General features: G+C 40.6%; 1 protein-coding gene across 1 annotated transcript in view; it reads left to right on the top strand.

The window, feature by feature from the left end:
* The window catches only part of LOC119797664 (mucin-2-like), a 44834-nt gene extending 20764 nt beyond the window's left edge, over positions 1-24070 (top strand). Inside the window, exons 30-50 of the mRNA XM_038306832.1 lie at positions 138-629; positions 846-1904; positions 2076-9809; positions 10081-10325; positions 11862-12033; positions 13044-13288; positions 13380-13563; positions 14150-14372; positions 15364-15536; positions 15616-15685; positions 16241-16362; positions 16502-16533; positions 16616-16784; positions 17857-17952; positions 18738-18778; positions 19395-19604; positions 19926-20021; positions 20936-21064; positions 23191-23230; positions 23316-23436; positions 23720-24070. Coding sequence (XP_038162760.1) covers positions 138-629; positions 846-1904; positions 2076-9809; positions 10081-10325; positions 11862-12033; positions 13044-13288; positions 13380-13563; positions 14150-14372; positions 15364-15536; positions 15616-15685; positions 16241-16362; positions 16502-16533; positions 16616-16784; positions 17857-17952; positions 18738-18778; positions 19395-19604; positions 19926-20021; positions 20936-21064; positions 23191-23230; positions 23316-23436; positions 23720-23921 — 11855 coding nt within the window. The 3' untranslated portion in view covers positions 23922-24070. The remainder of the gene's footprint in view (positions 1-137; positions 630-845; positions 1905-2075; positions 9810-10080; positions 10326-11861; positions 12034-13043; positions 13289-13379; positions 13564-14149; positions 14373-15363; positions 15537-15615; positions 15686-16240; positions 16363-16501; positions 16534-16615; positions 16785-17856; positions 17953-18737; positions 18779-19394; positions 19605-19925; positions 20022-20935; positions 21065-23190; positions 23231-23315; positions 23437-23719) is intronic.
* Positions 24071-26960: the final 2890 nt, after the last annotated feature.

Genomic DNA, 26960 nt, shown 5'->3' with positions numbered 1-26960 from the left:
AGAACTTTTAGAGACCACAACTATAGTACCAGGAAGCACAACAAGAGGCCAAGAAACACCTGTTACCTCTAAACCTTCTATTGTTACTAAAGTCACAAAAACACCTTCCGGAACCACTGGGGAAACAACAACTACAGCTTCTGAAGCAACTACAACTCAAGGTCAAGGAACCAGTGTGGGTACAAGAAAGCCTGTTCAGACTACTACTGGTAAATTAACATTCTCTACCACAGCAGTTTATGAAACCACAACTTCAGTCCCTGAGGGAACAACCAAAGGCAGCGAAAGCACAATTGTATCATCAAAGCCCTCTCTTCTTACAACAACTACAAAAGGCCCAATCAGCACGACCCAGAGAGCAACAACTGAGTCTGCAGAAACCACCTTTGCAGGAACAACAACAGTGGAGATTGGAAAAACAACACCTTCAAAGGTTGGCACAACAGGCCCAGTGACTGGCTCTGTAACAGAACTTTTAGAGACCACAACTATAGTACCAGGAAGCACAACAAGAGGCCAAGAAACACCTGTTACCTCTAAACCTTCTATTGTTACTAAAGTCACAAAAACACCTTCCGGAACCACTGGGGAAACAACAACTACAGCTTCTGAAGCAACTACAACTCAAGGTCAAGGAACCAGTGTGGGTACAAGAAAGCCTGTTCAGACTACTACTGGTAAATTAACATTCTCTACCACAGCAGTTTATGAAACCACAACTTCAGTCCATGAGGGAACAACCAAAGGCAGCGAAAGCACAATTGTATCATCAAAGCCCTCTCTTCTTACAACAACTACAAAAGGCCCAATCAGCACAACCCAGAGAGCAACAACTGAGTCTGCAGAAACCACCTTTGCAGGAACAACAACAGTGGAGATTGGAACAACAACACCTTCAAAGGTTGGCACAACAGGCCCAGTGACTGGCTCTGTAACAGAAATTTTAGAGACCACAACTACAGTACCAGGAAGCACAACAAGAGGCCAAGAAACACCTGTTACCTCTAAACCTTCTATTGTTACTAAAGTCACAAAAACACCTTCCGGAACCACTGGGGAAACAACAACTACAGCTTCTGAAGCAACTACAACTCAAGGTCAAGGAACCAGTGTGGGTACAAGAAAGCCTGTTCAGACTACTACTGGTAAATTAACATTCTCTACCACAGCAGTTTATGAAACCACAACTTCAGTCCCTGAGGGAACAACCAAAGGCAGCGAAAGCACAATTGTATCATCAAAGCCCTCTCTTCTTACAACAACTACAAAAGGCCCAATCAGCACAACCCAGAGAGCAACAACTGAGTCTGCAGAAACCACCTTTGCAGGAACAACAACAGTGGAGATTGGAACAACAACACCTTCAAAGGTTGGCACAACAGGCCCAGTGACTGGCTCTGTAACAGAAATTTTAGAGACCACAACTACAGTACCAGGAAGCACGACAAGAGGCAAAGAAACACCTGTTACCTCTAAACCTTCTATTGTTACTAAAATCACAACAACACCTTCCGGAACCACTGGGGAAACAACAACTAAAGCTTCTGAAGCAACTACAACTCAAGGTCAAGGAACCAGTGTGGGTACAAGAAAGCCTGTTCAGACTACTACTGGTAAATTAACATTCTCTACCACAGCAGTTTATGAAACCACAACTTCAGTCCCTGAGGGAACAACAAAACACGGCGAAAGTACAATTGTATCATCAAAGCCCTCTCTTCCTACAACAACTACAAAAGGCCCGTTCAGCACAACCCAGAGAGCAACAACTGAGTCTGCAGAAACCACCTTTGCAGGAACAACAACAGTGGAGATTGGAACAACAACACCTTCAAAGGTTGGCACAACAGGCCCAGTGACTGGCTCTGTAACAGAACTTGTTGAGACCACAACTGCAGTACCAGGAAGCACGACAAGAGGCCAAGAAACACCTGTTACCTCTAAACCTTCTACTGTTACTAAAATCACACCAACACCTTCCAGAACCACTGGCGAAAAAACAACTAAAGCTTCTGAAGCAACCAGTGTGGGTACAAAACAGCCTGGTGAGGCTATCACTAGTCAATTAACATTCTCTACCTCAGCAGTTTATGAAACCACAACTTCAGTCCCTGAGGGAACAACCAAACGCAGCGAAAGTACAATTGTATCATCAAAGCCCTCTCTTCTTACAACAACTACAAAAGGCCCAATCAGCACAACCCAGAGAGCAACAACTGAGTCTGCAGAAACCACCTTTGCAGGAACAACAACAGTGGAGATCGGAACAACAACACCTTCAAAGGTTGGCACAACAGGCCCAGTGACTGGCTCTGTAACAGAACTTGTTGAGACCACAACTGCAGTACCAGGAAGCACGACAAGAGGCCAAGAAACACCTGTTACCTCTAAACCTTCTACTGTTACTAAAATCACACTAACACCTTCCAAAACCACTGGCGAAAAAACAACTAAAGCTTCTGAAGTAACCAGTGTGGGTACAAAACAGCCTGGTGAGGCTACCACTAGTCAATTAACATTCTCTACCACAGCAGTTTATGAAGCCACAACTTCAGTCCCGGAGGGAACAACAAAACGCAGCGAAAGTACAATTGTATCATCAAAGCCCTCTCTTCCTACAACAACTACAAAAGGCCCGTTCAGCACAACCCAGAGAGCAACAACTGAGTCTGCAGAAACCACCTTTGCAGGAACAACAACAGTGGAGATTGGAACAACAACACCTTCAAAGGTTGGCACAACAGGCCCAGTGACTGGCTCTGTAACAGAACTTGTTGAGACCACAACTGCAGTACCAGGAAGCACGACAAGAGGCCAAGAAACACCTGTTACCTCTAAACCTTCTACTGTTACTAAAATCACACCAACACCTTCCAGAACCACTGGCGAAAAAACAACTAAAGCTTCTGAAGCAACCAGTGTGGGTACAAAACAGCCTGGTGAGGCTATCACTAGTCAATTAACATTCTCTACCTCAGCAGTTTATGAAGCCACAACTTTAGTCCCGGAGGGAACAACAAAACGCAGCGAAAGTACAATTGTATCATCAAAGCCCTCTCTTCTTACAACAACTACAAAAGGCCCAATAAGCTTAACCCAGAGAGCAACAACTGAGTCTGAAGAAACCACCTTTGCAGGAACAACAACAGTGGAGATTGGAACAACAACACCTTCAAAGGTTGGCACAACAGGCCCAGTGACTGGCTCTGTAACAGAACTTGTTGAGACCACAACTGCAGTACCAGGAAGCACGACAAGAGGCCAAGAAACACCTGTTACCTCTAAACCTTCTACTGTTACTAAAATCACACCAACACCTTCCAGAACCACTGGCGAAAAAACAACTAAAGCTTCTGAAGCAACCAGTGTGGGTACAAAACAGCCTGGTGAGGCTACCACTAGTCAATTAACATTCTCTACCACAGCAGTTTATGAAGCCACAACTTTAGTCCCGGAGGGAACAACAAAACGCAGCGAAAGTACAATTGTATCATCAAAGCCCTCTCTTCTTACAACAACTACAAAAGGCCCAATAAGCTTAACCCAGAGAGCAACAACTGAGTCTGAAGAAACCACCTTTGCAGGAACAACAACAGTGGAGATTGGAACAACAACACCTTCAAAGGTTGGCACAACAGGCCCAGTGACTGGCTCTGTAACAGAACTTGTTGAGACCACAACTGCAGTACCAGGAAGCACGACAAGAGGCCAAGAAACACCTGTTACCTCTAAACCTTCTACTGTTACTAAAATCACACCAACACCTTCCAGAACCACTGGCGAAAAAACAACTAAAGCTTCTGAAGCAACCAGTGTGGGTACAAAACAGCCTGGTGAGGCTACCACTAGTCAATTAACATTCTCTACCACAGCAGTTTATGAAACCACAACTTCAGTCCCTGAGGGAACAACAAAACGCAGCGAAAGTACAATTGTATCATCAAAGCCCTCTCTTCTTACAACAACTACAAAAGGCCCAATAAGCTTAACCCAGAGAGCAACAACTGAGTCTGAAGAAACCACCTTTGCAGGAACAACAACAGTGGAGATTGGAACAACAACACCTTCAAAGGTTGGCACAACAGGCCCAGTGACTGGCTCTGTAACAGAACTTGTTGAGACCACAACTGCAGTACCAGGAAGCACGACAAGAGGCCAAGAAACACCTGTTACCTCTAAACCTTCTACTGTTACTAAAATCACACCAACACCTTCCAGAACCACTGGCGAAACAACAACTAAAGCTTCTGAAGCAACCAGTGTGGGTACAAAACAGCCTGGTGAGGCTACCACTAGTCAATTAACATTCTCTACCACAGCAGTTTATGAAACCACAACTTCAGTCCCTGAGGGAACAACAAAACGCAGCGAAAGTACAATTGTATCATCAAAGCCCTCTCTTCTTACAACAACTACAAAAGGCCCGTTCAGCACAACCCAGAGAGCAACAACAGAGTCTGCAGAAACCACCTTTGCAGGAACAACAACAGTGGAGATTGGAACAACAACACCTTCAAAGGTTGGCACAACAGGCCCAGTGACTGGCTCTGTAACAGAACTTGTTGAGACCACAACTGCAGTACCAGGAAGCACGACAAGAGGCCAAGAAACACCTGTTACCTCTAAACCTTCTACTGTTACTAAAATCACACCAACACCTTCCAGAACCACTGGCGAAAAAACAACTAAACCTTCTGAAGCAACCAGTGTGGGTACAAAACAGCCTGGTGAGGCTACCACTAGTCAATTAACATTCTCTACCACAGCAGTTTATGAAGCCACAACTTTAGTCCCGGAGGGAACAACAAAACGCAGCGAAAGTACAATTGTATCATCAAAGCCCTCTCTTCTTACAACAACTACAAAAGGCCCAATAAGCTTAACCCAGAGAGCAACAACTGAGTCTGAAGAAACCACCTTTGCAGGAACAACAACAGTGGAGATTGGAACAACAACACCTTCAAAGGTTGGCACAACAGGCCCAGTGACTGGCTCTGTAACAGAACTTTTAGAGACCACAACTATAGTACCAGGAAGCACGACAAGAGGCCAAGAAACACCTGTTACCTCTAAACCTTCTATTGTTACTAAAATCACAAAAACACCTTCCGGAACCACTGGGGAAACAACAACTAAAGCTTCTGAAGCAACTACAACTCAAGGTCAAGGAACCAGTGTGGGTACAAGAAAGCCTGTTCAGACTACTACTGGTAAATTAACATTCTCTACCACAGCAGTTTATGAAGCCACAACTTCAGTCCCTGAGGGAACAACCAAAGGCAGCAAAAGCACAATTGTATCATCAAAGCCCTCTCTTCTTACAACAACTACAAAAGGCCCAATAAGCTTAACCCAGAGAGCAACAACTGAGTCTGAAGAAACCACCTTTGCAGGAACAACAACAGTGGAGATTGGAACAACAACACCTTCAAAGGTTGGCACAACAGGCCCAGTGACTGGCTCTGTAACAGAACTTTTAGAGACCAAAACTATAGTACCAGGAAGCACGACAAGAGGCCAAGAAACACCTGTTACCTCTAAACCTTCTACTGTTACTAAAATCACACCAACACCTTCCAGAACCACTGGCGAAAAAACAACTAAAGCTTCTGAAGTAACCAGTGTGGGTACAAAACAGCCTGGTGAGGCTACCACTAGTCAATTAACATTCTCTACCACAGCAGTTTATGAAGCCACAACTTCAGTCCCGGAGGGAACAACAAAACTTAGCGAAAGTACAATTTTATCATCAAAGCCCTCTCTTCTTACAACAACTACAAAAGGCCCAATCAGCACGACCCAGAGAGCAACAACTGAGTCTGCAGAAACCAACTTTGCAGGAACAACAACAGTGGAGATTGGAACAACAACACCTTCAAAGGTTGGCACAACAGGCCCAGTGACTGGCTCTGTAACAGAACTTTTAGAGAGCACAACTATAGTACCAGGAAGCACGACAAGAGGCCAAGAAACACCTGTTACCTCTAAACCTTCTATTGTTACTAAAATCACAAAAACACCTTCCGGAACCACTGGGGAAACAACAACTAAAGCTTCTGAAGCAACTACAACTCAAGGTCAAGGAACCAGTGTGGGTACAAGAAAGCCTGTTCAGACTACTACTGGTAAATTAACATTCTCTACCACAGCAGTTTATGAAGCCACAACTTCAGTCCCTGAGGGAACAACCAAAGGCAGCGAAAGCACAATTGTATCATCAAAGCCCTCTCTTCTTACAACAACTACAAAAGGCCCAATCAGCACGACCCAGAGAGCAACAACTGAATCTGCAGAAACCACCTTTGCAGGAACAACAACAGTGGAGATTGGAACAACAACACCTTCAAAGGTTGGCACAACAGGCCCAGTGACTGGCTCTGTAACAGAACTTGTTGAGACCACAACTGCAGTACCAGGAAGCACGACAAGAGGCCAAGAAACACCTGTTACCTCTAAACCTTCTATTGTTACTAAAATCACAACAACACCTTCCGGAACCACTGGGGAAACAACAACTAAAGCTTCTGAAGCAACTACAACTCAAGGTCAAGGAACCAGTGTGGGTACAAGAAAGCCTGTTGAGACTACTACTGGTAAATTAACATTCTCCACCACAGCAGTTTATGAAGCCACAACTTCAGTCCCTGAGAGAACAACAAAACGCAGCGAAAGTACAATTGTATCATCAAAGCCCTCTCTTCTTACAACAACTACAAAAGGCCCGTTCAGCACAACCCAGAGAGCAACAACAGAGTCTGCAGAAACCACCTTTGCAGGAACAACAACAGTGGAGATTGGAACAACAACACCTTCAAAGGTTGGCATAACAGGCCCAGTGACTGGCTCTGTAACAGAAATTTTAGAGACCACAACTACAGTACCAGGAAGCACGACAAGAGGCCAAGAAACACCTGTTACCTCTAAACATTCTATTGTTACTAAAATCACAACAACACCTTCCGGAACCACTGGGGAAACAACAACTAAAGCTTCTGAAGCAACTACAACTCAAGGTCAAGGAACCAGTGTGGGTACAAGAAAGCCTGTTCAGACTACTACTGGTAAATTAACATTCTCCACCACAGCAGTTTATGAAGCCACAACTTCAGTCCCTGAGGGAACAACAAAACGCAGCGAAAGTACAATTGTATCATCAAAGCCCTCTCTTCTTACAACAACTACAAAAGGCCCGTTCAGCACAACCCAGAGAGCAACAACAGAGTCTGCAGAAACCACCTTTGCAGGAACAACAACAGTGGAGATTGGAACAACAACACCTTCAAAGGTTGGCACAACAGGCCCAGTGACTGGCTCTGTAACAGAACTTGTTGAGACTACAACTGCAGTACCAGGAAGCACGACAAGAGGCCAAGAAACACCTGTTACCTCTAAACCTTCTACTGTTACTAAAATCACACCAACACCTTCCAGAACCACTGGCGAAAAAACAACTAAAGCTTCTGAAGTAACCAGTGTGGGTACAAAACAGCCTGTTGAGGCTACCACTAGTCAATTAACATTCTCTACCACAGCAGTTTATGAAGCCACAACTTCAGTCCTGGAGGGAACAACAAAACGCAGCGAAAGTACAATTGTATCATCAAAGCCCTCTCTTCTTACAACAACTACAAAAGGCCCGTTCAGCACAACCCAGAGAGCAACAACTCAGTCTGCAGGAACCCCCTTTGCAGGAACAACAACAGTGGAGATTGGAACAACAACACCTTCAAAGGTTGGCACAACACGCCCAGTGACTGGCTCTGTAACAGAACTTTTAGAGACCACAACTATAGTACCAGGAAGCACGACAAGAGGCCAAGAAACACCTGTTACCTCTAAACCTTCTATTGTTACTAAAATCACAAAAACACCTTCCGGAACCACTGGGGAAACAATAACTAAAGCTTCTGAAGCAACTACAACTCAAGGTCAAGGAACCAGTGTGGGTACAAGAAAGCCTGTTGAGACTACTACTGGTAAATTAACATTCTCCACCACAGCAGTTTATGAAGCCACAACTTCAGTCCCTGAGGGAACAACAAAACGCAGCGAAAGTACAATTGTATCATCAAAGCCCTCTCTTCTTACAACAACTACAAAAGGCCCGTTCAGCACAACCCAGAGAGCAACAACAGAGTCTGCAGAAACCACCTTTGCAGGAACAACAACAGTGGAGATTGGAACAACAACACCTTCAAAGGTTGGCACAACAGGCCCAGTGACTGGCTCTGTAACAGAACTTGTTGAGACCACAACTGCAGTACCAGGAAGCACGACAAGAGGCCAAGAAACGACTGTTACCTCTAAACCTTCTATTGTTACTAAAATCACAACAACACCTTCTGGAACCACTGGGGAAACAACAACTAAAGCTTCTGAAGCAATTACAACTCAAGGTCAAGGAACCAGTGTGGGTACAAGAAAGCCTGTTCAGACTACTACTGGTAAATTAACATTATCTACCACAGCAGTTTATGAAGCCACAACTTCAGTCCCTGAGGGAACAACCAAACGCAGTGAAAGCACAATTGTATCATCAAAGCCCTCTCTGCGTACAACAACTACAAAAGGCCCGTTCAGCACAACCCAGAGAGCAACAACTGAGTCTGCAGAAACCACCTTTGCAGGAACAACAACAGTGGAGATTGGAACAACAACACCTTCAAAGGTTGGCACAACAGGCCCAGTGACTAGCTCTGTAACAGAACTTTTAGAGACCACAACTACAGTACAGGGAAGCACGACAAGAGGCCAAGAAACGACTGTTACCTCTAAACCTTCTATTGTTACTAAAATCACAACAACACCTTCCGGAACCACTGGGGAAACAACAACTAAAGCTTCTGAAGCAACTACAACTCAAGGTCAAGGAACCAGTGTGGGTACAAGAAAGCCTGTTCAGACTACTACTGGTAAATTAACATTCTCTACCACAGCTGTTTATGAAACCACAACTTCAGTCCCTGAGGGAACAACCAAACGCAGCGAAAGTACAATTGTATCATCAAAGCCCTCTCTTCTTACAACAACTACAAAAGGCCCAATCAGCACAACCCAGAGAGCAACAACTGAGTCTGCAGAAACCACCTTTGCAGGAACAACAACAGTGGAGACTGGAACAACAACACCTTCAAAGGTTGGCACAACAGGCCCAGTGACTGGCTCTGTAACAGAAATTTTAGAGACCACAACTACAGTACAGGGTAGCACGACAAGAGGCCAAGAAACACCTGTTACCTCTAAACCTCCTACTGTTACTAAAATCACACCAACACCTTCCAGAACCACTGGCGAAAAAACAACTAAAGCTTCTGAAGTAACCAGTGTGGGTACAAAACAGCCTGGTGAGGCTACCACTAGTCAATTAACATTCTCTACCACAGCAGTTTATGAAGCCACAACTTCAGTCCCTGAGGGAACAACAAAACGCAGCGAAAGTACAATTGTATCATCAAAGCCCTCTCTTCTTACAACAACTACAAAAGGCCAGTTCAGCACAACCCAGAGAGTAACAACTGAATCTGCAGAAACAACTTTTACAAGTACCACATTAGGTGTTATAACGGGACAGTTACACTCAACAAGAGGAGTTACTGATGCTTTGGTGAAAAACACAACAACCATAACCACACAAAACCATTTAATAGGCACAACCATTATCGCACCGTTAACAAAGACACTTCCTGGAACTGTAACAGTTTACCAAACTAGATCCACTATCCAGACAACCACAGCAAGGGTCCATTTATCTTCACCACATTCGACAGCATCGTGCATGTGTATTGTTAACGGAACATCTCATCAACCCGGTAAGTCTTTTCTGTTTTAATAATGTTTGATGTGTATGTATATATATATATACATTTTATGTTCATTTTCTGTTATGCTGCATCACTCTAGATGTTTTGTGATTGTTTATTTCGAAAAAAGTCGTTTTGATGAATTGTTTCCCAAATATTCCTCTCAAATTGCCATTTTTTAAGTATTTTTAATACTTTTTAAAAAACTTTGTTATCAGCATGTAATTTAGCAATTTCCATTGCATGTGCTCAACCTTTCTCCGTAATCTGTTTTACACAGGGGACCTGTTATACAATGTTTCTGATGGCCTTGGGTGGTGCTACAGTGCATATTGCAATGCCTCTTGTAAAGTTGAAACACAATCCACCCCTTGTCCAACATATATACCTAGCACTACTGCACATTCCTCTTCTTCACTGTTCAGCACAACGAATGCCCCTATTACAAGCTCAGTACCCCTGTCCACAACCAGAGCAGCATCTACAGCTATCCAAGTCTGCTATGATGGAAATGTACCCAAACAGGTAAGGCATCAATATATCTTCCATATAGATAAGTGGTTTATCAATAATTGGCTCCAAAATGATCTAACAGTCAGAACCCATAAAGGAAATAGTACAACCATACAAAAACATCCAGATCTTAATCAATTGGGTTAGGAAGACTGTATTGTATGAAGTTTTGTATGAAGCATACATAGATGTCTGAAAATGGTAAACAACTACCGCCCTAAAAATATAACTTTTTTTAACCACTGATTTTAGACTACTTAGTTTTCATGAAAATTATACAACACAAGTAAATTAAGCTCTACAACAGCTCTGAAGTCAGCAGGTCCTAAATACAATTGTTTGTTAAACGTGTAGAGGTAATCTTTTCTAGTGAAGCCACTGTTACATTTATTACACTCTTATGCATTTTTTGATTTATTTACATAGCAGAAAAAAATTGCCTCATTTTTTATTTTTTTTAATCTCACCAAAAAAGAAAATTATGTCAAACAGTGCAAACACTTTTGAAAACCAAATAAATATCTCAGATTCTAGAAACCAGTATATTGACTGTAACTGTAGAAAATTAGGGCTAAACCATTTGAAGCCCATTTTCTCCCACAAGCATTTTAACCACATTTTGTTCGATGCGGCTATCATTTACCAAAACTGTGCCAGATGTATTTTGTACCTCATAAAGGGGAATCTGGTCAAATTAAATCATAAATGCTTTATTTAAAAAGTAGTGCTTTGCACATACGAGAAATTAGTTTGGTGATGAGGTTGTACTTTAGATAAGAAAACACAGAGTTGACATAAATTCAGGAATATAAAGACTTGGATTAAACAAATGTCAGCTATATATGAACAGCATGGCATGCAACAGCATTATAGCAACAGCATAAAATTAGATCAGACAAGTGCCGATATCAGTTGTAGGACTTCTGCATCAATAATGGTATTTAGTCTGTTTATCATCAAAATCCACTGCTGTACACAGCATTATGTCGATTGAAGTTCTGTAACCTAAGAAGAATATTACTGTCTTGAAAAAGGTGTTACAAAGGTGTTACTATAAATCCTTGGAAAGTCGGATTTCTCTATATTTCTCTATATCAAACATTATGGATTTCAACAAGATGATGGGTGTCATCTGTAGAGCTTTTTTAAGACTCAAAATATGTATAGGAGCTGTAAATGTGCAAAGGTGGTGCTCTAAAAATGTATGCATCTTTCGACAATTCCTCTTTTGAGGATTAAAAGCTCAATGGAATTAAGAAAAGTCTGTTTTTTTAAGTTTAATAGCATAGTTTAAACACCTGCCTTGGCTGGGCTCACCTGTAAGCCTAAGCTATGTTTTAATGAATTTTTATTGCATATTGTTCTTATCAAGAAATACTAAATATTACTAATTAATAGCTACTCCAAATATAGTGGCACTATACTTCAAATTGGGAACAGGATTATGTTATTTCCAGACCCAGACATTCCTGTCACTTGGTTCACTTCCCTCCAGTGATAAATGGTAACCAACCATTAGGTCATTTTTAACATCTCCTTCCCATACAGAACGGAGAATCCTGGGTGACTAAGAACTGCATGACAGCTACTTGCACAGAAGGCGAGATAACAGTCACACCTGTGGTCTGTCCAAACGTAACACAACCCATCTGCACCAATGGGAGGAAACCTGTCAAGATCTATGAACAGAATGGATGTTGCTTTCATGAAGAGTGTGAATGTAAGTTCAGTGTTTAATCATCCACGATGTCAATAACATTTTTGCCGTTACTCAATTCACTAGAACGCGAGTACGGACTCGTGTCCTCGCCAAGTATGTTCTTGAGAAGAACACAGGAAAGTCTGGACTCTGGGACAATGGGAGCTTGCAGAATAAATCTGGGTCAATTGAAACAGAAACATACTCCTGACATCACCACACACTCGGCTCGTCTGGAGCTGCATTTCATCTCCTGTTATTAATAGTCTCTAGATAATAATAAATTCAGACTTTTTACATTTAGAGGGGGAATATTAATGAACACAGTCAGATAAACAGAAATCAAATGAATATTTTGCCAAATAAAACAAAAAAAATCGACATCATAACCAGCGGTCCTTCACACACAGCTATGCAGAGTGAGGGCTGCTGCAGACGGGTTAACTTTAGAACTGGCTGCCGTTATCCTCAGAGCTCCCTTGTTGCGGCGGTCCTCTCAGCTTTCGAACATTTTTTTTAAATTACACATTAAATCAGTAAGTTGGATATATAGTGACGCTTAAAAGTATAATGATCAAATGATCTTAAAACGTACTTTTGTTGAACAATGGCAACTTTTAACTTAATACTCTGAGCTCTGTGAGCGCTCCATTGAAAGCTGCTGCTGCCGCAGTGCATGCTGGGACAGCTGTCAATCTCAAGAACGGACAATTCTGTTCTGATGCATGCTGGGAAAAGGCGAGGGAGGGGCGAGAACAACATCTGGGGACTTTGTCCGTTCTCGGTCTTCTGTTCTTGTGAATTGGAACAATGCTAGGGCTGAGAATGATGCATTTCATGAACACATGAGAACGCACAAGTTCACATATTGAGAAACAACCTTTGTCTGACTAGTGTGGGGATTTCTTTCTTTGCATGTAGTGTTCAGAAGCAGTACACATGTACCTTTGATCCTAACTTTGAGTAGAAACACCTGAACACGTCAGATTCCTCCATACTCTTGCTCCATGACATGCCTCCTCTTCCTGCAGGTGTTTGCAGTGTCCTGAGTGGATCCTACTACACTACTTTTGACGGCCAAATGTACAATTCCCAACAGAACTGCTCCTGTTACTTGGTTAAGGAGATTATTTCTAAATATAACCTGACCATCACAAGAAGCAATGAGTGTGATCCTACAGACACCACATTCTGCCCTCTGACTCTCACCATCACCTACCAGTCATTGGTGATAGTTTTGACTCAGATTAAGAGTTCAGGAACACCAACAAATGTGGTAAGTAGCAGTTTAATCTCAACGAGTCCAATTAAAAATTTTCTGTGAATTTCACAGCCGTTCTAAATGTGTTTTTCTTTGGGTTCTCCAGGTCTATGTAGACCAGAAACGCATATATCCAGCCTATAGCAATTCTGTCCTGCTCCTGTTTGGCACAGATATGGAGATCAGTGCAGAGATACCAAAGATCAACACAAAAATCATTTTTAGGGGCTCCTCCTTCAGCATCGACCTTCCCTATTCACTGTTTGAAGGAAACACTGAGGGACAGTGTGGTAAGATATCAGTCTGTTTAGTTTATCATTTTACAGTCATAGTATGAGTTAAAAGGCATTAGATTAGAGTGGAAAATGATCATGTCTTGTAAACTTAAACTTATAGGATTTGATTACAGTTATTTAGTTTAACAGCTATTCAGAATGATCCAAAGATCAGGGATTCTCCAAGTGTACGATGATCCAGTTTAGCAGTGATTTCATATATACAGCCTTTGCATGCTGGTGTTACGCCATATTTTGCGAGCAATCATATATTGTGACTAAAGGGGGCGCTACATGTATTTCACTTTAAATTTCTTTAGGTTTAGGAATTGATTTATTTATTTTAGGGTTTTATGCAGGTGAGGATTCTCAGTCACCCAAGTCCCAGTCATTCCAAAAAAGTAAAAAAAAACATTCCACTGGACTTTGTGTTCAAGTTTTAAGACATTTCGCTTCCAATCCAGGAAGATTTTTGAATTCAGAATGTAAAAATTTGAATTTTTTGACTGTGTTTAAGTTTTTAATTGAGGACCAAGTTCTTTCAGTGGGGAATGATGAAAAGCAGCTGTGCTCTGCCTCTAAACGCTGCCTGTTTCTGTAGGCACTTGTGACAACTCCCCGGCCAATGACTGCCGTTCTCCAAACGGACACATTGAAAGCTGCTCAGAAACTGCAAGACTGTGGACTATCCCCGGAGCGTCCTGTCCCACTCCCAGCCCCACCTCACCTGTTACCACAGCAACACCTGTAACTTCATCACAGGGGCCATTCCCAACCACACAACCCGCCTGCAAACCTGCCATCTGTGAGCTGCTTAGGAGCAGGTTAGGAAAGCTGCAACCCAGAAAAATGTCTTTTCCTTATGGAGGGGATTTAGATTTGTCATTTGTATAAACAGTGTATACAAAACAAAATTTCATTTCGTACAGCTTTCATGACATTTGCATTTCTTAAAGTGCAGCATTGATCAAAAAACAGTGTAGGAGAAAAAATGTTGTTCCATCATTGTCACAAGGAAAGTGTTTTTTATTTTAAACCTGAAAATAGTAAAATCCAGAAATAAAACTTTGAAAAATATTTTAATTTAAAAAAAGAGTTTGAAAATACATTTTCTGTTTTAACAGATTTTTTTTTATTGATTTTTTTTTTTATATTCTATTTTGTCAAATGTTATCTTTAATTTTTTTTTACAGGTTCTATATTTTGAGATATTTTTCAAATTTCTATTTTTACAGATTTTAAACAAATTGTTGTTTTTCAGATTATTTTCATGAATCCCATCGTCTTCCTTTCTAGAGACAGGCTTTTTCTATTGGTCTTTACGGACATTAGTTACAATGTTTCTATTGGTTATCGGTGCGTTTGTGTTGGGCTAGAAGTGAAGGAAAAGTGAAATCCTAATCCAAAAAAAACCAAAATCTGTAAAAGAAATTATATAAAAAAAAAAATAAGAATTACAAAAATTTGAGAAAGCAGCTAAGTTACCTTTAAATCCTTGTTTTGCTTTAAAATGTTTATAAAGATTTCAAATCTGGATTACATTTTCTTTGCGGATTTCCATTAGAAACCATGTTCTTTGCTTTCAGTAACAATAAAATAATAAAATTCCTCCACACCTTACATATATTTTTATTACAAGTGATATCGTCATGCTTTAGCATTATGTGAAGTTTTATGCATTAAGTTGTCTTGTCAGATTCTTCCTCTTTTCCACATTTATCATCTTATTAACGTATTTTGAAGTGCAGGTTTTTAGAATCTCTACCTCAGACTGGTTCCTCTGTTCTTCTAACATGCATCCATTTTCCCCTTTAGCCTTTTTGCACCGTGCCACACCTTAATTTCCCCTGAATCATACGTGAAAACCTGCACCTATGAAATCTGCAACGGTGGAAACGACACCTGCTCCAGCCTGGAGGCGTATGCTGCTGAGTGTTCCAGCGTTGGTGTTTGTATCGACTGGAGGAATTCCACCGGTGGACTGTGTGGTGAGGCCTTCGGTTCTCAGTGGGTCTCATCGGTGGGAAATCTGCAAAATCTTCAAATTAACATCACTCTCTCTTTTAGAGCATAGATGTCCGAGCAACAAAATCTACATGGCATGTGGCCCGTCAGTAGAGCCCACATGCAATGACAGGTACAGCCAACATTTATTCCCATTGCTGCATATTTATCGTTTATTTTTAGTTTGCTAATTGTAGTTTAGGCTGCTCAGTGGGGCACAGGGTAGCACTGCCGCCCTGCAGCAAGAAGGTTCTGGGTTTGTTTTTATCGACTAACATTTAAAAATTCATGCATCTCAAAAAACAAAATGCATCTCAGTTTTTATATGCAATTACCTCATCCTCTTGTTACACCTCAAAGAAACTGACTTCACTCAGTTTTATTAAGGGACAGACGAGTAACATGGGCAGAACCTGTTTTTCTTATTTTACCTGGTAAAACATTCTACATTGATTTCCCCATTTTCCTTCATATTCCATCATTTTGCTCTGTTTGCGGATCGACTAATGAATCCAAATTAAGTTCCTTAAGTCAGTTTTTACAAACTGAGATGCCAAAAAAGAGATGTGAATATTTCATATGAAGCGAAGAGTAAGACAGAGATTATGTTCAATTCCTGAAATAGTTAACGGAAATATAGAAAGTAATCACACCCCTTTAATAACCTTACTTTGAATTTATCCCTCAGATACAACAGGAAGTTTCAGGCAGATGCGACATCAGCTGCTAACGTCACCAAGGAAGGCTGCTTCTGTCCGCCGGGCACCACGCGGTTCAACTCTGTGTATGACACATGTGTCACTTCCTGCGGTGAGAAAATACTTCAGTGCTCTCAGGGAATGAAAACATGACAGGAGAGACTGTTCTCCTTATGTCTGTTTGAAGAGTTTAAGCTATATTTAACTCAAACTTCATCCTCTCTGTTTACTTCTCTGTGTTTTCCTCTCAGACTGTGTTGGACCAGATGGAAAACCCAAACAGGTGAAAAGCTTGGTGCATGTCTCAGTGTGTACCAATAAATGCATATCTGAGGGTCTAAAAAGGCTCATTTTCCTCCCATCAGCCTGGTGATACATGGACAAGTGAATGCAACACTTGCGAGTGTGACGGCGATTCGATGAGTGTCCGCTGCGAGCCTGTGAAGTGCCCTGAGGTCCAGAGCCCCAACTGCAGCGAGCCCGGCCAGCAGCTGATCAACAAAACAGAAGGCTGCTGCACAACACAGAGCTGTGGTCAGTGTCTGTGCCGGATAGAACATCCCTCAACCCCACAGGCATGATTCTGTGCTGAGGAGGGAATAAATGCGTAAAAATACACAATTTTACAATAACTTTAAAAGGTCCTGGAAACTTAGAAATGAGACCAACACACAAACAGGAAAAAACATGCAAAAGAAATGCAGCAAAGGAGAAAAGTTTTAACTTAGGAAAGTCTGTTATAACAGGCTGATGACATGAAACTCCTGAGAAATGTAGAGTCTAAATTAAGTTCAGCTAGAAGCTGGCTAGCTCAATTGGTAAGTCACCCGTCCTGCAAGCCTGGGTTCATATCCCAGGGGGGTGGGATGAGCTGCCAGTGTTGGTACTTAGGCAGGACCCTTCACACTAATGCCTGCTTTGGGGGAATTGTTGGGCATTAAGCTTGGAATCCTGAGGTTCTGAGTTCAAGCCCCACTCCCACAGACTGCCACTCTGGCTCCCTAAGCAAATTCTCTTAACCCCAAACTGCTCCTCAGGCGCCACACAATGGCAGCCCACTGCTTCCCAAGAGGACAGGTTAAATGCAGAGAGTTAATTTATTTGCTCTGTGCTTGTGACAGTGTAACGACAGCAAAGCAAAAATTATTAATAACAGATTCACGTTTGAATTATTTTTTTAATTTTACCTAATTTCCTCTAATTAGAGAAACTGTGAGTCTGGATTGTAATATGAAAGACAGAACTAAAGATTAGGGTGATGGCATGGATGCTTCAAAGGCAACCCAGAAAAACCAGTGGACATTTGGAAAAACATAAAATGCAGATTTTAAAATGTGGGCAGGGATGTGGTTTCAGCTTTCTAGTATCTGTAACTCATTCCAGAGCAGTGACTCTGGTTCTCTGATTAGGGATCAAACTACCAGGTCCACAACCCACGTCTGAATGGGTTTTTTATCTGCATCTGACTGGGGTTTCTCAGCAGTGAGCCCCAAGAACTGAGATTTCATAGAAACTGATTGAAAGTCTGGTGCCTTTGATTTTTGACTGTTGTGGTCATGAAACATTATGTTCACAGGTTTCAGGTAACTTATTTTGTATCCAACAGAATGTAACTTGAACCTGTGTGCTGCTCCTCCCTCCTGCTCACTGGGCTTCCAGCTGAACGTTGCCAACGGGACCTGCTGCCAGTCCTACGAGTGTGGTGAGCGACTCTAACCTCCTAGCTACTCTAGTCCCTCTAAAATCTGCCGCAGGATGGTTAAAACGCAACAAAAAGCTCAGACATGATGAAAAGACATGTATATATTTTATGTCTTCTGGTTTAATTCAGAATTATTGAGTTTTGCTGTTAATTTTCTACATTTCGTGTAAGATTTATAGCAGATACCTACAAAGAACATACAGGAACATCGAACATTAATAATTACACTTATATACAACATCGAAGGGCTTTACAGAATATTGATTCCCCGATACCTGGCTGTGCAGTATCGGCCAATACCAATACCATACCGATTGATGTGTTTGTGCATATATGAAGAACTTTATACAAGTTGGATGTAAAATAATTGCCATTATGGCTTTATCACGCTGCTGCCTACCTTTGTGAAGCAAAAAAAAAAGACTAATACAAAGTGAATCCATTTGAACTTTTTATTGCCTACCTGGAATGGGTGACAATAGGTGAATAAACTTTTGGCTCTCAAAATGGTATCGATTCCCTATTTGTTGGTACTTGCCGATACCAATACCACAATTTTAGCGCTGGAACGGGGCCCTTCAAAAACATTTTTTCATAAGAACCAAAACAACAATCAGTGAAAGGAGGTTAAAAGTCATTTTGCGGTAAAATAATTTTTACGCTCAATTTATTCAATGTAAGTTAAAGCACAGTTTGGGATATTAGAACTGGATCCTTCTATCACCTAAACACGATGACTGGAAACATCATTTATAACCAGACTCGTATGTTTTTTTTGTCTGCAGTTCCTAAAGGTGTGTGTGTCTACGACATGACTGAGTTCAAGGTGAGGACATCCAAAGAGATGCATGAATAAGAACAATTATGTCAATTTGTTCAGTCGGTTCTGACTTTCGTGTTTATTTTTCTCTGATAAAACTGAATCTATTCAAGCCATAATTACCCATTTGTTTTGTATCATCTTTGTATGAAATCCTTATAGAAATACACACTTCGTTGCATTTAAGCTCTAAGTTTTCATGTTTTTTTTAGTATATAATAATAGTATAATAATACTTTATTAACACTAAAAGATTCAGCGTAATCATCACAGCGATTGGTGGATGTAAAGGTTGCAGCTTTGAAACTCAGTCTATTAATGTCCCTGAATCCAGAATCGGATAAAAATGCAGATGAAAAATTTCCCCTGAAAGGTACAGTTAGGTCTAAATAAAAAGTTAGATTCTCAAGAAATTTTTGAAAATCCATCTTAAGTTTGGGACTTAAAAGAAAATATCCTAAATTGTGAATTTTAAAGAAATTTGTTGCCTTAAAATCTTGATTTCTGACAAATTTTCTTTCTTTTCTTTTTTTTTTATTATATAAATCGACCCTGAACCTAACTAGAACACTGCAGAGTTTGATGCTGTGGAAAAGCTAACAGGATTTATGTGGTTTTACAGCCTGGTGCAAAGATACCGACACCTCAGCAAGCATCAGAAGCTCCACTGGAAGAACCATCAGTAGCCAGAACCTCTTCAGAAACAGTCCTGAATGGCTCTGATACTCCTGCACCCTGCCAGGAGTGTTACTGTGGTCCCAAAACAGATCCCACCACCAAGCTCCATATCATCACATGCACACCGGTGCTCTGCAACACCAGCTGCTCTCAAGTAAGATGACTCAGCAGAAGTCACTGTTTCACACAGTGGCAGAAATGACCTCGACAGTTTGGCTCATAAACCCAATAAAGATGGAGGAGAAAACTTCCTGAGGCTGCATCACAGGACAGGGAGGAGCTGCTGCTCACAACAACACAGAGATGCAAGAATCAAGCTCAATACTACTTAATACGATTTAGATACCATAATTAGAAGCTTAATAAAGTTGGTTTCACAGGATATATACCTTTTAAACCTACCTGGTCTTATAAAGGTAGTTTGATATAAGTTGGATCAGAGACCATAACACCATCCTCCTACTTCTGTCTGCAGGGATTTGAATATGAGACCAAGGCAGACGCCTGCTGCGGGACATGTGTCCAGAAGAGCTGTATTTTTACGTACGACCAGAATGTACATGTTATTGAGGTCAGTTCATCAAATGTGTTGTTTTTTAAATTTTACATATGGAGTGAGGTCTGTGCCGATATTGTTGCAAAAGCAAAGCAGCCTTTTTAGATTAGAATTTTACATAAGATTAGACAGATTTATTTTGTCATTTCATGAGTGTATTCAAAAAGAAATTTAGTTTTAAACAGCACTAGACAATTTCATTTTTCTGAAGTGCAGCCTTGAAAACAGTAATAAATATAAAATAGTAATATAAACATATGACTGTATATTTACAGTTCTAACATATTTTTTATGTGAATAAAATAACAAATTTTACACAACAAAAATTAAATGAAATGTAATTAATTGTTGTGTAATTGAATCAAATGGTATTTGTCTAGAAATGCAATCTGGTGATTAAATTTTGAAAAAGATTTTTAATCCAAAAGGCTTTGAGAGACAATTTGCATATATATATATATATATATATATATATATATACATACACACACACACACACATAGGCTTTTTGTATCTCTTTTCTAGATTAAGTTTTATGAATTGCTTTGTTTACTGGGGGTTGAAGTGAAAAATATGCAATCTACAAACTCAATCTAAAAAAAAAGAGAAATTTGAAAAAAAAAAAAAAAAAAGAGAAAATATAAAATCTGTAAAATAAAATTTTAAAATATTTTTCTAATTAAAGAGAATTTGAGCAAAGTTACTTTTAAAAGTTTTTTCGATCAGGAAGTTTTTTCAAAGCTTCATTTCTAAACCTTATGTTATTTATTTCCATTTAAAAAGCTTGATCTTTGCTTTCAACTAAAAAGAAACTAAATTCAGTCCTTACATAAAGTTGTAAACTTGCTTAGCAGTTCTGCTATTTTTATTAGATGGAAACACATTTGGACCTGCTTTTCCTGATTGGATTGCTTTTTGTTTTTGCACAGGTCAACAGCACCTTTGTGCCTCCTGGTGACAAATGTTTGCAGTACACATGTGAGAAGATCAATGGCCAGATTGTGATGAAGGAAACAAAGACCACCTGTCCTCCCTTCGACCCGCTGGACTGCGAACCTGTGAGTTTCATCCTGTGAAGATTAAATATGGTTCAACTTCCCATCAGATCTTCATAGACTATTAGATTTAATCTTGCTTAAGATCATGACACAGGATCTGAACTCATAGTTGTACTCACAAATGGGATGGCGGTGTTCTGTCAGATGAGCATACCCGTTCAGACCAGCATACCCATAGTTAATACCTGTTAACCCCTTTAGTCTATCCCTTTAGTTTTGCATAAAATATAAACTTTAAACTACCTTAATGGGCTTGTATCCTTTTAGTCATTGTGAGAAAGGGGCTTCTCCACCCCCAGCTCATGTCAGGACTGGCCCTCACCAATAAAGGTTAAAGAAGACGGAAACTAGGCAACTGAAAATATCGTGAAGACGGGTGCGTATTTATTTACAGTGCGGAAGTGAGCATACAAAAATATGAGAAACAAAAAAACTGAATAAACGCAAATGAAAACCGGCCTCAATCAGGCAACACAAAATATAAACTATAACCAAGACTTTAAATACAAACTTCCTTGCACTTACTTTTCCCTTAAACACAGCCTGGCATCAAACATGTGTTCAGCTCACCCTCTCTCTCTAGAATGAAAAAGCCCTGCCCTTTTAAAAGGCTTACAATCTCCAACTTACATCTAATTGGCTCAGAAATCAACCAATAGGAAAATAATGTTACAAAAAGTATTAAAAACACATTTTTAAATCCCCATACAAAATATCATAATATTCCCAAACCAACAATATAAATACTAGAAATGACACAGACAATATTTACACTCATACATGTTTGCAATCCAACAATACAATAATATTTTCCCCAAAACATTCAACTTCCGGGTGCCAAAAGCTCTCTCCACTGCCAGATCAGTGTATAAGAACTTTGGTTCCGAGAGGCTCTGGTTTCCTCCCGGACCTAATTGTTGACGCACCAGAATGTGAGTAGAGCGGAATGTTTGAATGTAACGTGGGGGTTATTGCAATGCGTGTGGATTACGGTGTCGAGACAACGGGTACCGCGCTGCTCGCTAAGATGGTGAGTAACTGAATGTTCGGACCGAATGTACATACTATTTTGCGTGTGTGTCATCTCGCGCTAGCCGCGGTAAAGAGGAAACTTGTAATGAACAAATGTTTGGCAGGCTACAGGTGCTACGTGCGCATGCGCATGTGTGTGTGTGTGAATGAGAGTGTCGGCGAGTGTAGGTAGTGGTGTTTCTGTGAAAAATGTAGTTATGATGTAATTACCATCCCTGGTCATTTTTCACAGTCATGCACAAATAAACTAAAATAAATTTAATTACTTATTTTTCCGTGTTTTTTTAAGCGTATGGCGTTCTGACCTTAAATAGTTTTGTTTTTTTACCTGACTAAATGGATACACGCCTGATGAGGTACTTTAAAGTCTATTTTCCGTACAAAACTAAAGTGATGAACACAAATCTGACGTCTGCTGAGTCATCTTTGTTTATAGTCAATACGTCTGCATTCGAATTGACTATAGGTGTGCTGGTCTGACGGGGTATGCTCATCTGACAGAACACTGTCTCTCACCGTTTTGGACGCTCTCACTAATACTGACAGTCTGGATGTCATTTATCTACCAAAGTCCAGTTATTAACGAGCATTGCTTTGAAGGGTGCAGCCTGTGGGGATGAACTCATGATGCTGAATGGCTGATTGAAAAATTGCTTTTCTCTCATGTTTCAAATATGCTCAACTGAAAAACAACCTAGATTCTATAACCTCAGAGTAACGTAAATATCTGAAGTCTTAATGCCATTACAATTTTTATTGGCTTGATAAACGTTCCTTATTTTGTATGATCAAATGTCCCGTTTTGCTTCTAACAATAATAAAACTGAGAGCGAAAAAAATGTTTTAGGAGACTTAGAGGTTCGACTTAAAAAATTAGATTCAGGCATACTTCCTGTTAATTTAGGGTTACTATATAGTCGACTGGTGACGAGAATCCCCTCCTTTACAATATGTGATGGGTCACAGAATAAGGTATAACATGAGATACTTTATTACTCAAAATGAAAGGTAATGCGCACAGGAAGCTCTTTACCTTCCTCTATCCTTTGCATCCATGCCACACATTCTAACCCCCCCCCCCCTTCTTCATCTAGGGAACCGAGACAACTGATGCCAGCGGCTGCTGCAAAACCTGTAAGTTGAAGCATCATGTGGAAATGTGCCACATGGCAGCTGGGTGTCTAACATGACGGAGTTTAAGAGCTGTTATATGTTCCAGGCAAACTGCAGAGCCTCTGTAAGGTGGACAGCAAGCTGACCGTCATGGAGGTGAATGGCTGTGTGAGCGCTGAGCCAGTTAACGTCACATCATGTGCCGGACGCTGCAAAAGCTCATCTATGTAAGAATATCTGCCAATATTTCATAGATTTGAAGGGTTTTTTTTATAGGGGGGTGATTTAAACTGATGCAGCAATAATGTTAAACACTAATCTTTAACATATGAAATTTTGCAAAAAAAATGTATAGCTTGATTGTTTGAATGCCTAAATTCATGTATTTGTCAGCTTAATAAAATAATTCCAGGTAACAGTTTAAGTGTTAGTAATATTATTGCTTAAGGAAAGAAGCCTATTTTAGATGGTGAACCAGTACAAAACATGTTGATGTTTTTATGTCTGCAGATACTCAGCAGCAGCTAACACGATGATGCACCACTGTGAGTGCTGCCATGAGGCCAAGACCAGCACAAGGCGTCTGGAGCTGACCTGTTCTGATGGCTCCAAAGTCCAGCACAGCTACACCCATGTGGAAACCTGCCACTGCAGCAAAGAGGAATGCCCAATCAGCAGCACATCTAAACCCCAGCGCCGCCGGAGACGCTGACCTGTCACAAGCTGACCATAAATCATGCAACCTTTCCAACCTGTTCTTATGTATAGTGCAATGTGCTCTTCTACAGGGTCACTGTTAGAAATAAAACTCCTTCTGTATTTCTCTGTCTTACAAAGAATAAATATATATCAGCAAAATTATCCCTTGTGTTTTGAACTTTTGTGGGAAATGTGTTGAATAAAACAAGCAAAGTTCTAAGCCAACCTGAAACTAGATCTATAGCAGCTGAACTTTACACTGCAGTTAAATAGGGGAGTAAAGATGTAGTAGAGGCCCTCCAGCACCACAGGGTGATACAAGCAGTCAGTGGTAAAACATCAAAACAAGACGTTTAAACAAGAAATTCATATTGATTAAAATGACAAAGAAAAAGTGAGGGATGTGTTTTTTTAATTTGAAGTGGAGTCTAAGATGGTTAGAAAGACAAAAAAGATGTACTCAAGTAAGGAAGTCATACAAAATTAAGAGAATTTAAAAAGTAGTTCTGAGTAAACTAGTTAATTATATTTATTATATATATAGTTTAACACATTTTCTAAAATGAAGACAACATAAGAACATGAGTCTAATTACTGGTTGTGGGACAGACCACTTAACAAGATAGCAGCGTCTCACTTTATTAATGAGCTATAAAGTATAAGTGGGCGGAACCCCGGACACTGCAAAAAGTCCTTTTTTCTTCCAATAACTGCATTTTTCTTTGATTTGGCAAGTACGACAATTTTGCCAATAGAATAAAATGATTTCTGTCTAAAATTAGAAAAAGCTTTAAGTGCATAACATGTAATTACCTTATTTCAAACATACAATTTCTTATTTCATTGCCAAATTATCATGTTGACCAGCTCAAATAAGGTGAAATGCTTATTTAAGATCAGTGTTTACAGTGTATGTACATGTAAATACATACACCTGCAGGCAGACATGATGATATGCTCAGTACTACTTCAACGGACAGTGATGCAGCACACACAGGTCTAAAGAGAAAAAAAACAACCCTTAACAGCGGGGGTGGACTCAGGTTTCAGGTCTCAAAAACATTCAATACAGCAATAGTTGATTCCTTCCTACTATCATAATCCTCACCGCCATGCAGGGGACCAAGACATCCTGCCTGGTCAGCCAAGCTAACAACGACCCTAAAAACTCCCCTTTCAAAGGCATAGACCAGTATGGAGTGTTGCAGGCTAACAAAGACCTCAATGACTCCCCGTTACTCAGGTGGGGACCTGTTCTTGCGGGGCTACTCTATAAAGCTTGGAACTCAACACTAATCCAGACATTTTGAAGTGAAAAAACTTCCTGGATGGGAAGCGAAACGTCTTCAAACTTGGAAAACAAAGTCCAGTGGATTGTTGTTGTTTTTTTTACTATTTTCAAATGACTATGACATGGACTGAAAATCTTCATCGCGGCTATTATAATAATACTATTATAATTATTAGTATATTATCTACTTCCAAGCAGGAGTACCCTGTGGAAATAGAGGAGCTCCACGGATAATGGACCCAAGTCGGATTAAACACCTTCCTGCTGAAACAGTACTAACAATTGCAACATGCTGGAGCTCCATCAAAGTACAACTCCTGTTCCTTTAAGAGATGTACGTCCGCCCTCATGTATTTGAGAAGTCCCCCTATCGAAGGCTTAAAGGGGAACCTGGAGGAGAGGGTGAGTGCTGGGCATGGTCTCATCTGTGATTGACACACTGGTGCTTACAGCGACAGAAACATGGAGAGCAGAGCGACCCCAGCGATGAGACGGAGCGGTAGATTCTCTCTCCACCTTCTTCACCGCACTGCAAAAGCTAAAATCTAAGCAAGTTTATTTTTTAAAATCAGTGCTTCTTCCTTGGTTTTGAAGAGGTTCAACAATTTATCAATAAAATAGGATGATTTACATTTAAAAGGAATAAAAATTATATTAAATCCATAATATACAACCATCTTATTTAATTCAATACAATTCAGTTTATTTATAGAGCGCCAATTTAGAACACGTCATCTCAAGGCACCTTACAATTCACCAGATCATACAGTCAAATTGATTCAAAGTTTTCTATCTAAGGAAAACCAGTTGATTGCATCGACTCATTTACTCTTCAGCAATCCCTCACACTATGCATGCTTGTAGCGACAGTGGAGAGGAAAACTCACTTTTAACAGAAGGAAACCTCCAGCAGAACCAGGCTAAATACCAAATTCTGCAGATCATCCTGTTTACCTGCTCAAATGAAGGGAAAATTGTGACCCAATGGCATAAGAACACACATTCCCTGTACTCTCAATTTTAATGCTAGCACTTTTTTCAAATAATTTTTTTTCTTTAAAATTAATGGGGTTTTATCTTCAACAGCTTTTAGGTCATGAGACTGACTGACACCAGACTGATATCTGCCGCTATCCTCCTCAGAACGTGGAGTTGGACCGTACTCGGATCAAAGCAAGAAGCTCTGGCAGCGAGCGAGGCAGAACAAGACGGAGTTCACAGACCGTACCCGCTCTGCAGCAAAGAGTGCTAATGGCGGGAGATTGGAGCAGGATAGCGGTAGATATGACCCAGATGAATGGCTGGGTCTAGCTCTGGGGTCTAACCAGGAGAAGACTGGACTCCAAGGAGACTACAGCACTGTGGGGAGAGATAATCTTTGAAAGCTACATGAGAAGGAATAAAGAATCATTTAGCAGTGCATCTTGTTAAAAGCTAAATTAAAGCTGCTTTTTTTAAAAGCCACTCACAAACCCTTAAAGAGCAGCAGCTACCTCAGCTCAACATTATCTCTGTCCTCCATTTTATGGGAAAAAGCTTTATTTCACTGCCCTCTTATTTAGTCATTAGTTGTTTTTTTTCTGTCTTTAAAGACACACCGCAGACTTTTACCCCATTTACACTACCCATGAAAAAACGATCCATGCTGAGACCGGTCCGAGCTCGGATCCGTTTACCAGGCTGAGCTTGGTTCTGACGAGCGTTTACACATCACGCTATCTCGGTTCCTCGACTCCTCGCCTCCTAGTGACGATCTGCGGT

Source organism: Cyprinodon tularosa, unplaced genomic scaffold (genome assembly GCF_016077235.1).
Source record: "Cyprinodon tularosa strain WSP-4 unplaced genomic scaffold, ASM1607723v1 ctg593, whole genome shotgun sequence".
NCBI classification, from domain to species: Eukaryota; Metazoa; Chordata; class Actinopteri; order Cyprinodontiformes; family Cyprinodontidae; genus Cyprinodon; species Cyprinodon tularosa.
The sequence above is the reverse complement of the archived record's forward strand: the minus strand, read 5'-3'. Positions and strand labels throughout refer to the sequence as shown.